The 16,245-nt window shown below is 37.4% G+C and overlaps 1 gene segment (V, D, J or C); it reads left to right on the forward strand.

The window, feature by feature from the left end:
* The first annotated feature begins 250 nt into the window (after positions 1-250).
* Positions 251-924, forward strand: LOC134612145 (T cell receptor alpha variable 8-3-like). The segment is given in 2 exon segments: positions 251-315; positions 569-924. Coding segments are annotated over 2 exon segments (405 nt in total).
* Positions 925-16,245: the final 15,321 nt, after the last annotated feature.

The raw sequence follows: 16,245 nt of genomic DNA on the forward strand, positions 1-16,245 counted from the left end.
GTATTATGTACTATTGTATGATTTTAATATTCTTGCTGTAAAACTAAAATGTCTTATCTGATATGTAACTGAAGAATATTGTCAATGGAAAACAAAAATGAACTTATGTTAGAGATCATTTACTTGCAAGTGATTACAAAATTACATTACATATTTCATGCATGAATCTTTGTGAACACCCCCTCCCCAAATGCCCTGCCTCTTGTACTCAAGTTCTGACTCCAGTAGATCACTCTGCAGTAGGTTCAGAGGCTGCCACAATAAACATGCACTGTACAATGTTTCTTGTGGGTCTTCTCCCAACAGTTTGCACATGTAAGTAATGTCATCTTTCAGGTTCAAATGAATGGAGTATGTTCAAATACTGCAATTAATATTTGGTTCACCTGTCTCATTTTCTGATTCACATGGTTCTTTTTTTCCACATTATAGTTCTGTGATAATAACAACTGGACATGATCAGACTTTCCTTGTTACCAATGTAAAATAATAGGTGTTTTCTAACAATTATATTATTTATCATTTCATGTATGCGTGACAGTGTTCTGATGTTCTGTTTATCTTGCAGATTTGGTCTATGGGCAGAAAGTCACCCAGTCATCCTCTGAACTGACAGTCGATGAAGGCAAAGAGGCTGAGTTATCCTGTAGTACTGACATAGCAGCTACCTATATGGCTTGGTACATACAGAAGCCTGGGCAAACACTGCATTATCTCATTCAGGGTTTAACAAAAGCAGAAGACATGACTGGAGACTTCAAGGGTCGCCTCACACACAACTATGACAGAACTAAAAAGCAGTTTCCAATTACTCTCTCTAAACTGAGAATCTCTGACTCTGGAACATATTACTGTGCTATGGAACCTCACATTGAGTACAGAGCATTAGGAGTTTGTACAATATCATCAATGTCACCAACGTGAAACTTTAAACCACTAGATGGTGTCATTTCTGCATTATGTGATGCATTGATCAGGATAGTTACATTTATACAATGACAAGAAAAGTTCTATCAATGCAGCAACAGCTGTAAAAATACTAAGAAAACGAAACATTATGACTGTCAATTATCTATTTCTTTTTTTTTTTTAATTCTTTTTTTTTTGGTGCAAAAGATTTTACAGGCAGGCCCATGTAGCCACGACAGCAGACACAGGCAGGTTCATGCATACATGTCCGTGACATTTTACATTTGCACATTTTTTGTTGATAGTGACTATAACAGGCTAGTAAACATTGCTTATATGGTATAATATGCTGAAGTATGTAAGATTGATAATCCGCTTTGTCTATTTGGTATGATTCTAACAGGCTAATACAAGTCGAGTGCTCATTAAAGGTTAAACAGGCTTATTGGTTAATTATAAAATTACAGGCTTTGTCACATTAGTAATCGTGTTAAACATTCTACGCTAGACATGCCTATATAAGATGACACGTCTTTCTGAGTATAGATACAGAAATGAGTTAAGTGACTGGAAGCAAGCCTACAATCACAATTGGAGAGGGGAAGATTTTATTAAGAGTATTGGACAACCCGAGATGAGATGGATTTTTGAATTAAATCCTGTACGGACTTAATAATGATTTTGAAATCTACCACTTCTTATAATAAACTTTTTATAAATTGTTATATATATATATATATATATATATATATATATATATATATATATATAAATCTCTCTCTCTCTCTCTCTCTATATATATATATATATATATATATATTTTTTTTATATTTGGCATAGATTCATTTATATTTAGCTAGATTCATTCCATCTCCTCTTAGAATGCTGGCCCATTATACATAATTGCCTTTAGTGTAAACTATTCTTTATAGATATTTTTTATAATGTTATAGTTATTAGTATTCAATACCTCTATATTGTCAATTTCTCTGGATTGTATGTATACATCTTTTTCTTTTTCTTCGTCTGCTTATAATAGTAGGAATTTTGGAGTGTGACATATTCAAAATGTGTATATATGTTTGTCTATCACATTGTTAGATGTTTGTTTCAATTGGTTATATATTGCATATTTTCTGGACTTTATTTATACATGGACATACAAGGGGTTGAATACTCCTGTGTAACATTGACTATTTGGATCATGGACATTAGGAGTTAATATGTAAATTTGGGACTTGTGGAAGAACCAATCAGACCTCATGTAGACGTTACTGTTTTGCCCTTAAATACCATGATAAAAGATTGTGTGTATTCCAAATCACTTCCTGATGTAGGCAAAACAAATCACGTCCTGTCGTAGGCGAAACACGCAAGCGTGCGTAGTGATGCCAGACGGTTGGTGGAGACCAGGAAGTCTGCTGCATATTTTAATGCTAATAGGATCGTTCCGGAGACACAGCTGTACGGCGGGAGACCTTTTGGTCGAGACTGCATTAACATCTCCCAACATACTGACAAATCTCTCATGAGTAGCGGCGGATGTGCTGCACATACTCACTTATTTTTATGTATTAAGGGGCAGTCATTCTTATCCCCCAGTCTTGTGCTAAATGTATATTTTGTGTTTTGGTTTTTAACTTATTTGTTAATAAATCTTGTTAAATTTTAAGTAATAAACATCTCTTTGATCTCAATACTACTACCTAATTTTATGAGTGTGATAGGGGTGAGACTCCTCATATCAATCAGGTTATTTTTATATGGTATATTTTCATGATATATTTTAGAGGATTACACTATTGCCTGTTTTTTTCTTTTTTTTATGTATATGAATTTCTTCAACGTGGAATAAGAATATCAACATAAGTATATACTTTCCCCCCCATTTTTTATAACCCTTTTGAATGCCTTTTAGCACTCTTATCTACTCTCTATATATGTGTATCTAGAAAGATGTTTGCTAATTAGTGGTCTGAGATAAATGAAGTGTGGCTATGTAGTATAGTAATATAAGCAGTGCAAGGGTAATGTAAGGGAGAGAAGATGAAGAGGTAGCAAGGGGGGATGTGGAAAATGGAGTGTAGGGACAAGACAAGGGACTGGGAGATGTTTGTGGCTACAGTGAGAATGTTGGAGTGAGTGGGTCTTTGAGTGCTTGTGAGTAAATGGTGAAGATCACGAAGAGAGACACAAACACAAAGACCAATGTTGAGTGTTGAGACGCTATGCACAAAGTAAAAAAAATTATTTTAAAAATATATATATTAAAAGTAAAAAAAATACATATTAATACACACATATCTCTCTCTCTCTCTCTCTCTCTCTCTCTCTCTCTCTCTCTCTCTCTCTCTCTCTCTCTCTCTCTCTCTCTCTCTCTCTCTCTCTCTCTCTATATATATATATATATATATATATATATATATATATATATGAACCGCTATGCTCACAGGCAATACTACTGCAAGTAACTTTTACCTTTTCAGTGCCTTGAAATTGTGCAGGGCACTTCTTGGGTGATTCTAAAACGATGGCAACATTTATGAGGTCATTTTCATAACTTCAATTCCAAGATACCATAGCATCAGTGCACATTCTGATTACATCTGTTGCTAATAAAGAAAAACACAAGCAGAATTAAAATTGCACACAGATTCCAGAGGTGGATATTTAACATGACTGCATGTAACAGTAGGCCCCCTTAATGCTGGGTTTACAACTATATTTTATCAGGCCTTACCTTTATGCCATATATCCAACAGCTACTTATACTAACTAGGAGACAGTGATGTATAGAATCCCACAAGGCCTGATGGTATTTACCCACAAGTACTTAAGGAGCTAAGTGTGGAAATAAGTGAACCTCTGTTTTTAATCCTTCAGGATTATTTTCTTTCAGGAATTGTAGCGGAGGATTGAAGGAAGGCATGTATGGCTCCTATATATTAAAAAAAAAGGTTCAAAATCTTTGCCTGGACATTATAGACAAGCAAGCTTAACTTCTGTGGCTGGGAAAGTATTTGAAGGGTTATTAGGGAATAATTTCCAGGAATTCATTGGGGGAAAAAGCATTGTTATTAGCAAAACACAGCATGGTTTTATGAAATGCAGGTCATGTGTAACTAACTGAATTGCATTCTATGAATAAGTAAGTAGAAGTGTAGATCAGGGTATTTTGCAAAGGCATTTACACTTTAGGTTAATGTTCAAACTAAAAGAAATTGGTCTATGTTTCTAGTATATTTATGTCCAAGTTGTCGAGTTGGGTCTTTCATGTACTACAACTCCATGCGCTGATGCTGTTCCTTCCCTATCAAGTAGTAGAACCATCCAGACTGAGTCCATGATGACAAAATACCTACCTGCTAGTGCCCGTATTATAGTGCACTGATGTTGCTAATAGGTGACAGGTGTTTAATTAACAAAAATCATGATGATGATGACTACTATTATTTTTATTATTAATATTTTATTATCCATAAGAGCATAGCAGTATGTATGTTTCTTCAGTGTAGAAGTGTAGAAATAGAAACTTCAGGTATTACGATTGACTAATTGTGCAACTAATTTTGATTTGCTATAATGTAGTTACAGTACTTATTTGTGGTTTCATTTGTTTGACAGGTTAACAAGGAATCATTAAAGCTATAATAATGTTGCTTGCATGTCATCAAGTTCAGGTAGGTGCTTGTGATGTTTATTCGTCTCATGCCTAGGCACTAAATAGTTTGACGTTCTGGTTAATTGTTAAAACGCATTTTCTGTGACATTCAAGCACTTGTAGATGTTGAATGTCAAATAATCTTTCATAATTACAAAAAGAGAAGTCCTGCGCTTAAGCAGCAAGGACTACAATACACATCAGCCCCAATATATAGTAAAAACCAAAGAAAAGAAAATGTTACTTGCGCTTTCTCCTTAATCCCTATGTATATTTAGACAAATGGAGGTCATTTAGTTGCTCCAATGGCCATTGGAGGGAATGCCCGCCTGCCAACGTCAAGACAGACCCCCCTAAGCGGGTCCTAACACTGACCCTTCAGCCTGCTTCCTTGAGCTTCTGGCAAAGATATCTCTAATGAGACAGAAAGGGGTATTTTTTATATACACCCCTTTACTTATTAACCCTTAATAGGGAACACATGGGATGGGCAGCAGCATTGTAACCAGGCTGTGTATTACAAAGTAAATACAAATACAAAAAGAGAAGTCCTGCGCTTAAGCAGCAAGGACTACAATACACATCAGCCCCAATATATAGTAAAAACCAAAGAAAAGAAAATGTTACTTGCGCTTTCTCCTTAATCCCTATGTATATTTAGACAAATGGAGGTCATTTAGTTGCTCCAATGGCCATTGGAGGGAATGCCCGCCTGCCAACGTCAAGGCAGACCCCCCTAAGCGGGTCCAAACACTGACCCTTCAGCCTGCTTCCTTGAGCTTCTGGCAAAGATATCTCTAATGAGACAGAAAGGGGTATTTTTTTATATACACCCCTTTACTTATTAACCCTTAATAGGGAACACATGGGATGGGCAGCAGCATTGTAACCAGGCTGTGTATTACAAAGTAAACACAAATACAAAAAGAGAAGTCCTGCGCTTAAGTAGCAAGGACTACAATACACATCAGCCCCAATATATAGTAAAAACCAAAGAAAAGAAAATGTTACTTGCGCTTTCTCCTTAATCCCTATGTATATTTAGACAAATGGAGGTCATTTAGTTGCTCCAATGGCCATTGGAGGGAATGCCCGCCTGCCAACGTCAAGACAGACCCCCCTAAGCGGGTCCTAACACTGACCCTTCAGCCTGCTTCCTTGAGCTTCTGGCAAAGATATCTCTAATGAGACAGAAAGGGGTATTTTTTTATATACACCCCTTTACTTATTAAACCTTAATAGGGAACACATGGGATGGGCAGCAGCATTGTAACCAGGCTGTGTATTACAAAGTAAATACAAATACAAAAAGAGAAGTCCTGTGCTTAAGCAGCAAGGACTACAATACACATCAGCCCCAATATATAGTAAAAACCAAAGAAAAGAAAATGTTACTTGCGCTTTCTCCTTAATCCCTATGTATATTTAGACAAATGGAGGTCATTTAGTTGCTCCAATGGCCATTGGAGGGAATGCCCGCCTGCCAACGTCAAGGCAGACCCCCCTAAGCGGGTCCTAACACTGACCCTTCAGCCTGCTTCCTTGAGCTTCTGGCAAAGATATCTCTAATGAGACAGAAAGGGGTATTTTTTTTTATATACACCCCTTTACTTATTAACCCTTAATAGGGAACACATGGGATGGGCAGCAGCATTGTAACCAGGCTGTGTATTACAAAGTAAATACAAATACAAAAAGAGAAGTCCTGCGCTTAAGCAGCAAGGACTACAATACACATCAGCCCCAATATATAGTAAAAACCAAAGAAAAGAAAATGTTACTTGCGCTTTCTCCTTAATCCCTATGTATATTTAGACAAATGGAGGTCATTTAGTTGCTCCAATGGCCATTTGAGGGAATGCCCGCCTGCCAACGTCAAGGCAGACCCCCCCTAAGCGGGTCCTAACACTGACCCTTCAGCCTGCTTCCTTGAGCTTCTGGCAAAGATATCTCTAATGAGACAGAAAGGGGTATTTTTTTATATACACCCCTTTACTTATTAACCCTTAATAGGGAACACATGGGATGGGCAGCAGCATTGTAACCAGGCTGTGTATTACAAAGTAAATACAAATACAAAAAGAGAAGTCCTGCGCTTAAGCAGCAAGGACTACAATACACATCAGCCCCAATATATAGTAAAAACCAAAGAAAAGAAAATGTTACTTGCGCTTTCTCCTTAATCCCTATGTATATTTAGACAAATGGAGGTCATTTAGTTGCTCCAATGGCCATTGGAGGGAATGCCCGCCTGCCAACGTCAAGGCAGACCCCCCTAAGCGGGTCCTAACACTGACCCTTCAGCCTGCTTCCTTGAGCTTCTGGCAAAGATATCTCTAATGAGACAGAAAGGGGTATTTTTTATATACACCCCTTTACTTATTAACCCTTAATAGGGAACACATGGGATGGGCAGCAGCATTGTAACCAGGCTGTGTATTACAAAGTAAATACAAATACAAAAAGAGAAGTCCTGCGCTTAAGCAGCAAGGACTACAATACACATCAGCCCCAATATATAGTAAAAACCAAAGAAAAGAAAGGCTGAAGGGTCAGTGTTAGGACCCGCTTAGGGGGGTCTGCCTTGACGTTGGCAGGCGGGCATTCCCTCCAATGGCCATTGGAGCAACTAAATGACCTCCATTTGTCTAAATATACATAGGGATTAAGGAGAAAGCGCAAGTAACATTTTCTTTTCTTTAATCTTTCATAATTCCCTGCATTATTTTATTAAATTTGATTAAACTATTTCACCTTATAAAACATAACGATCTAATTAAGAACACTGTGCAAATACAATAATAATGTTTCAGAGAAATGAAACTGGAAACTGTACATTGCAAACTTGACACGAATGCCACAGGTTAAAGAAAGTATGGAAGCTATGTTTATCTGAGATAATGAGTTAGTAAGGACTACTTACAAAAAAGCACCCTTGGTCTATTTCTTTTATCATGCCCCTCCCATTTCCCCCCTGCACTATACTGTTTCCTATGCATGCATTATATTAAGTTCTGCTTTATACACACACTTTGTACATCACACTGCAACTGCACATCAGAGACAGGAGAGCAGGAAGCATGAACATCATTGCCCATGTTTCCCTGTTGCTCTGTGTAATATTTATATGTAAGTAATTTCAATTTTCCTCCATCACTGAAAACGAAACAATAAGCAATACAATTGTTTCCTATTGATACTCACACACTATGACGACTTTAAGGGTGTACTCCATATTAATTGTGAATAGTTTGTTATTGTGGAAATATGGCATGGGTAATCCTAGAAAAGGGGTTTGAAAGGTTGCAACATAAACTGTATGTTACACTGATAGTTCTAAGATTTTACAATAATATAGTTTGGTTTTTATTCAGCAATATCATAATCATATCAGATTCTATATAAACCTTACATTGTGCGTCTATGAGGCTTATCTTCTTTTTGATATTTTTTTCATTTAGATTGCACTTCAGGGGAAGAAGTCACCCAGACACCCAGTGAAGTATTCATTAATGAAGGGAGGGAGACCGTGCTATCTTGCAGCTATGATGTAGCTGCTTATTCCATGTTTTGGTACGTACAGAAACCTGGGAGTGCACCTCAACATCTCATTACTGACATAACAAATGTGGAGGACCTCAGTAAGGAAATTAAAGGCCGTTTCTTCCACAAACAGGACAAGACAAACAAACAATTCCCCCTGAATGTTACTAAATCAAGGCACTCTGACTCTGGGACATATTACTGCGTGCTGAGGCCCACACTGTACTCAGAGAATAATAAGGTTGTACAATAACATCACTGTACTGACAGAGATGTTACTCCACTAGATGGCAGCGCTACTTGCCAAGAATAATCAAAGGAGACATTTAAACAAGTCTGTTTATTCATAAAAAAGTATGATATTTTAATTACATATGGAATTCCATAAATCTGCGAACAAATGTTTGTCTAGTTTTTTTTTTATTTATTAATGTATAATAAATATTATGATTTTAAACCTGATATATTGTACCTTTATTGAAAAATATCTGGAGTTATAACACAAGCCTGTCAGAATGTAATCACAGGCAATCACAACTGTTTGAACATCACAACAGGGGTGGTAGCATGGGATTATTGCCCACTGGACCACTAGCATAAAGGAGTGTTTGGATGACTCCTAATAGCACAATTCTTCTTATGATTAAAAGCTGCAGACAGTAGATTGGGATGTCTGTTGGCAGAGTACTGCAGTATAAACGCAGCAGGCAACCCTTGCTAATCCTGCAAAGAATGGGTCTGTGCTTGGGATGTTGACCAACATTTTATGGCCCACTGGAAAATCTTTGAAGAGACTGCATTTGTTGGGGCTGTCCAGGCTGCCAGACTATGAATAAGTATGGTGTGTAGGTGCTTGTAACTAATTGCCGGTTCAAATGAGATAGCACTCAAGACATTCATCACATACACAAGTCATCATTGCTGCTAATGAAGCCACAGGAACCAAAGTCTGTATCTCTGTGAATTTCCTTATGCATTGCAGGTCATACTTATGGACTTTGCAACTCCAGAAGCCACACCTAGATATTACATGTGCAGTGGAAGTACCATTGTCCACGCAGGAATCTGTGAGTTTTGCACACAAAAAAAAGACCTTTTGTTTGTACCTACCTTCTAGATTGAAATTTGGAAGCCCTCTTTCAATCACAGCCAATTGCAATGCCTTAGGAGCTCTTGTAGGATTTCACACATAGTGAAATCATCCCTAACAGCCATAAAACACATCCGCTTTCAACTGATCTAAGCAGCATTGCATGCTTTTTTTGATTGGTACAAAAATGGACAAATTTAGTGTGCAAATAAAGCGTTTAGTGGTAGTAATAAAATTGTATGTGGTTAAAAGCATCTGTATAACACTCAGTGGATATCCCCCCAAAAATCCACAAATGTAAGATACCAATGCAGAAACTGAAACGTAATGTTTAGGTGATTTATCCCACCTAGTTGTTGTTTGTTTAAATAAATCCCCTTTTTCATTACTGAAAGATTCTTCCCAGTCCAATTCTTCAAACAGATATTTCTTCCTGGTTCTTAAATGGGGGGTTACCCTATAATCTGACACCAAGCTGAAAGTTTGGAGCCCATTATACAATTTACACAGTGAGAAGACGCCAGCATCCATAGGAAAGCATTGAGAATGCTTTCCGATGGACTGGCTGAATGCATGCGCGGTTCTTGTCGTGCATGCGCATTCAGCCGATGACGACCGAAGGAGGAGGAGAGTCCCCAGCGCCGAGGGACCCCGGCGCTGGAGAAAGATGAGTGTTTAACCCCTCTTCCTCCCCCTTCAGCCCAGCGGGAGTGGGACCTTGAGGGTGGGGGCACCCTGAGGGCACTATAGTGCCAGGAATACGAGTTTGTTTTCCTGGCACTATAGTGGTCCTTTAAAGTTGCCACCCACTTAAAAGACATGCAGAATAACTAACGGTTCAGGCACTCCAGGATAACAAAAAAATAGCAGTTTTATTGGTGCAAAAATAGCAACATTTTGACTCTTTATCAAGCTGATAAAGACCATGTAGGGTCGAAACCTTGCTGTTTTTGCACCAATAAAGCTGTTATTTTTTGTTATCCCGGAGTGCCTGAACCATTATTTATTCTAGATATCTTTGAAGAGAGGCCTGGCCAGGCTTGGTTTCAGAGCACCAGGGTTACCTGGTGAGTGCGGTATCCAATACATCTCTGCCACCCACTTAAAGGCACAGATGCCATTAAAAGGCTCTAACAAATGTGAGTTTTATGTACACTTACTTGACATTTACTGTAAAGTCAGTAAACAATATCAAACTTTTTGTACTATTTGTTATTATTCTTATTTGATTGGTGTTTATTTTAAGATGGTCACCTCCCTTCCTACATAGCCCACCTCATGTGATATGCTGAATCTATGATTCCTGTAGATCACTCTACAGCAGTGGTGTACTAAATAGGGGCGGGGGTGGAGCGATCCACCCTGGGTTCCACTCATTATGTTGTAGTTTGTTTTTATTGAAATATTTATCTTAAAACATTTTATACAAATAGACATACAAAAGAGAACTAGAAAAGCTACAATTTCTGGGGAAATTGTGTGAAGTGTTCTTGCCTCCACCAGTAGTCTACAACTGGAGTGGGCGCAGTAACTGTTATCATTTATATAGCACATTTAATTGCAACTTTGTTGCACAGTTACATTAAACCATACATTTATAAAAACTCTAGCAGGTGTACAAAAGGCTTTGTCTATGACATCACTTGCTGCTGCAGCCTTGCACAGGTCAGAGTATTTTTGCGGTTGCCATCTTCAAACGGTCATATTTCTAAAACTATAAATCCTACAGTGAAGAGCTTTATATTGTGAGAATCACAAGACCCAGACCTACATTTTGATGTATAGTATGTCTCTGAGATATTAACAATGAAGGCACAGTCGCAGTTTAGAAAATGCCCTTCAAATGTGAGCTTTGCAGAGTAGAGTTTCAATGAATGTCAATGGAAGGCGTGAGTTGCAAAAAAATGGTCATATTGTGAAAACTATCAGGACTATGGCTTAGCCGTGGACATTTCTAGTGGCAGCAGGGATAGCTGAACGTTTTGATATAAGATTTGTGTAGGTGGGCCTGAAAATGAGGGAGTGGTGGCAGTTTAGAAATCATGTCCTGATTTTTCAGCTTTTGCCAGCTCCCACTCTAGCTTTGCCATTCATTCCTATGGGAAAAATTTTGCCACAAGAACGACGATATTCCGAGAACCATTCGGCGAAACGTTCCACAAAGTAATAGCAATCCGATCGGGAACAATCTGCACGTTTTGGTATATTTTTGTCTATGTAGTGTAAAAACTGTGGGAGGAGTTAGGGTGGCAAATTTGGCTATAATAAGTATAATAATAATAATATATATGTGAGATAACATTAAGTGGTCTTGCTATGCAAGAACACTTAATAATAATATATATGTGAGATAACATTAAGTGGTCTTGCTATGCAAGAACACTTAATAACTAGAAAAGCTACAATTTCTGGGGAAATTGTGAAGTGTTCTTGCCTCCACCAGTAGTATACAACTGGAGTGGGCGGAGTAACTGTTATTATTTATTTATATAGCACATTTAATTGCAACGTTGTTGCACAGTTACATGAAAACATACAGTTATAAAAACATTAGCAGGTGCAAATGGCCCTGTCTATGACATCACTTGCTGCTGCAGCCTTGCACAGGTCGGAGTATTTTTGCGGTTGCCATCTTCAAACGGTCGTATTTTAAAAACTATAAATCCTACAGTGAAGAGCTTTATATTGTGAGAATCACAAGACCCAGACCTACATTTTGATGTATAGTATGTCTCTGAGATATTAACAAGGAAGGCACAGTCGCAGTTTAGAAATTGCCCTTCAAATGTGAGCTTTGCAGAGTGGCATTTCAATGAATGTCAATGGACTGCGTGAGTTGCAAACAAATGGTCATATTGCGAAAACAATCAGGACTATGGCTTAGCCGTGGACATTTTTAGTGGCAGCAGGGATAGCTGAACGTTTTGATATAAGATTTGTGTAGGTGGGCTTGAAAATGAGGGAGTAGTGGCAGTTTAGAAATCATGTCCTGATTTTTCAGCTTTTGCCAGCTCCCACTCTAGCTTTGCCATTCATTCCTATGGGACAAATTTCGCCACAAGAACGACGATATTCCGAGAACCATTCAGCGAAACGTTCCACAAAGTAATAGCAACGCGATCGGGAACAATCTGCACGTTTTGGTAAATTTTTGTCTATGTAGTGTAAAAACTGTGGGAGGAGTTAGGGTGGCAAATTTGGCTATAATAAGAATAATAATAACTAGAAAAGCTACAATTTCTGGGGAAATTGTGTGAAGTGTTCTTGCCTCCACCAGTAGTCTACAACTGGAGTGGGCGCAGTAACTGTTATCATTTATATAGCACATTTAATTGCATCTTTGTTGCACAGTTACATTAAACCATACATTTATAAAAACTCTAGCAGGTGTACAAAAGGCTTTGTCTATGACATCACTTGCTGCTGCAGCCTTGCACAGGTCAGAGTATTTTGGCGGTTGCCATCTTCAAATGGTCGTATTTTAAAAACTATAAATCCTACAGTGAAGAGCTTTATATTGTGAGAATCACAAGACCCAGACCTACATTTTGATGCATAGTATGTCTCTGAGATATTAACAATGAAGGCACAGTCGCAGTTTAGAAATTGCCCTTCAAATGTGAGCTTTGCAGAGTGGAGTTTCAATGAATGTCAATGGAAGGCGTGAGTTGCAAACAAATGGTCATATTGTGAAAACTATCAGGACTATGGCTTAGCCGTTGACATTTTTAGTGGCAGCAGGGATAGCTGAACGTTTTGATATAAGATTTGTGTAGGTGGGCCTGAAAATGAGGGAGTAGTGGCAGTTTAGAAATCATGTCCTGATTTTTCAGCTTTTGCCAGCTCCCACTCTAGCTTTGCCATTCATTCCTATGGGACAAATTTCGCCAGAAGAACGACGATATTCCGTGAACCATTCGGCGAAACGTTCCACAAAGTAATAGCAATCCGATCGGGAACAATCTGCACGTTTTGGTATATTTTTGTCTATGTAGTGTAAAAACTGTGGGAGGAGTTAGGGTGGCAAATTTGGCTATAATAAGAATAATAAGAATAACTAGAAAAGCTACAATTTCTGGGGAAATTGTGTGAAGTGTTCTTGCCTCCATCAGTAGTCTACAACTAGAGTGGGCGGAGTAACTGTTAGTATTTATTTATATAGCACATTTAATTGCAATGTTGTTGCCCAAAGTGCTTCACAGTTACATTAAAACATACAGTTATAAAAAAATTAGCAGGTGTAAAAGGCTTTGTCTATGACATCACTTGCTGCTGCAGCCTTGCACAGGTCAGAGTATTTTGGCGGTTGCCATCTTCAAACGGTCGTATTTTAAAAACTATAATTCCTACAGTGAAGAGCTTTATATTGTGAGAATCACAAGACCCAGACCTACATTTTGATGTATAGTATGTCTCTGAGATATTAACAATGAAGGCACAGTCGCAGTTTAGAAATTGCCCTTCAAATGTGAGCTTTGCAGAGTGGAGTTTCAATGAATGTCAATGGAAGGCGTGAGTTGCAAACAAATGGTCATATTGTGAAAACTATAAGGACTATGGCTTAGCCGTGGACATTTCTAGAGGCAGCAGGGATAGCTGAACGTTTTGATATAAGATTTGTGTAGGTGGGCCTGAAAATGAGGGAGTGGTGGCAGTTTAGAAATCATGTCCTGATTTTTCAGCTTTTGCCAGCTCCCACTCTAGCTTTGCCATTCATTCCTATGGGACAAATTTCGCCACAAGAACGACGATATTCCGTGAACCATTCGGCGAAACGTTCCACAAAGTAATAGCAATCCGATCGGGAACAATCTGCACGTTTTGGTATATTTTTGTCTATGTAGTGTAAAAACTGTGGGAGGAGTTAGGGTGGCAAATTTGGCTATAATAAGAATAATAAGAATAATAATAATAATATATATGTGAGATAACATTAAGTGGTCTTGCTATGCAAGAACACTTAATAATAATAATATATATGTGAGATAACATTAAGTGGTCTTGCTATGCAAGAACACTTAATAATAATATATATGTGAGATAACATTAAGTGGTCTTGCTATGCAAGAACACTTAATAATAATATATATGTGAGATAACATTAAGTGGTCTTGCTATGCAAGAACACTTAATAATAATATATATGTGAGATAACATTAAGTGGTCTTGCTATGCAAGAACACTTAATAACAATGATTCTACTTAAACAGAAAAAAAGTCATACCATAATCACAGAAGAATAACTTATTCATATTCATATAACTATGCATTTCATTCCCTTATATCATTATTACCAGTTTTCTTCAGGTTTGATTTCAACAATTACACAGGTTATTTATCTATTATGGCTTTGTTAAGTATATCCTAGAATTATTATCTATAATGTATCACTCTGTTTTAGAGCTTTTTTTTTTTTTTTTTTTTAAACCATCCGAATAGACTTTCTTGTTCTCAGTACTGTGTTTATCCTTTCTCTGATTATCTCACATTCATTCAAACGTCTACAAACACTAAAACATAGATTGGGTTAACTCTTTTCTTTTTCCTTTTTTTTTCCCCTTTCTCTTTCCCATTTTTTTCATTTTCCTTTTCCTTTCCTTCCTTTTCTTTTTTAGGTATTTACAGCGGTTATAGCATTTAGCATACACATTATTTACATTTCCTTTTCCCTTCTCTTCTCTTTTCTTTTTTTCCTTTTCATTTTCCACTTTTGTTTCCTCTTTTTTCACCTTCTCTCTTTTCTCCTTCCTTTTCCGTTTCTTCTCTTTTTTTCCCCTCCATCTCCTTTCACTGGCAATATGTTCTACTTTACGCTGTAATTCCTTTCTCTTAATTATTATTATTTTTAACCTTCTATCTGATTAGTATCTGCTATAAGGTTAGTATATAACTCTCTAGTTGGATTTTTTTTTTTATAAACATTATACCAGATTACTCCCTTTTCCATCTCCAATTGGTTCAAAATGTGACCCTTTAATTGATGTATATTTGGGATGTCTGTTTTTTTCCATGTTTTTGCAATCAGAAGCTTGGTGGCCATAAGGCAATGGGTAACTAGTATTTCCTTTTTTTTCTCTAGTTTATTATCATAAATGTGTAATAGGGCTATTTCTGGTGTGAAATTTAAATGGATATTACTTATCGCAGTTATTATTTTAAATGTAAGGTCCCATAATGATTGGATTCTAGGGCAATTCCACCTTATATGTATCATTGAGTCGTCGAAATTAAAACATCTCCAACAGTTAGGAGGATTGCTCTGAGATATTTTGTTCAATCTCCTTGGAACCATATCCATCTATAGCTAAACAATGAACATATTTTTTGATTTTAAGAAATGCAAGGCACCATAAGTTGAAATCAACATTGGTGTCTAAATCTCTCTCCCAATTTTTAAAAGATATAGGGGTGTTGGATCGATTGGGAATAGTGACACAATGCTTCCTATTTAAAAATGAAAAAAAAAAAAAGCAGTGCAGTTTTCTGATTGTCTCGTAACTGGGGAACATCTGAAATATGGTTTAAAATAACTGTGTGAGATGTTAAGTAGAAGCCACAACAAATGCCTGATTTTCATACGCTCCCATTTACCATGTAACTGGGAGGTAATTAATAATGATAAATCATGGGACCAAGATTCCTGACCAACATGCTAGTCTATTTGGTTTTACATAAGACTTGACCATACATAAGTGTCTGTGTATTGCCGAAACTCATGTGTGAAGGTAGTGGGTACCGAGAGATGAGGATCACCCCATAACATGGATGGTGACAAACAGGCCACAGATTTATTTAATATAAATAATTATCATTAAAATTTAAATTATTAACATAATACATTAACACAAAGTACCCGTAAACATCTCCAAACTCGAACCTTGCCAACCACTCTTACTGATCCTGGGCACCTGCCTCCTGGTTGTCCTCAAACACAAACTGGTCCAAAAAATGGCCCAACATTAACCTCCATGCTAACCGTTACCCTGTCTTTGGCTCAGTGGGCACGTACATTACCAAAACGTTTGACCAAACTTTGGAGAAG

The sequence above is a fragment of the Pelobates fuscus genome, chromosome 5 (assembly GCF_036172605.1).
Source record: "Pelobates fuscus isolate aPelFus1 chromosome 5, aPelFus1.pri, whole genome shotgun sequence".
Lineage (NCBI taxonomy): Eukaryota > Metazoa > Chordata > Amphibia > Anura > Pelobatidae > Pelobates > Pelobates fuscus.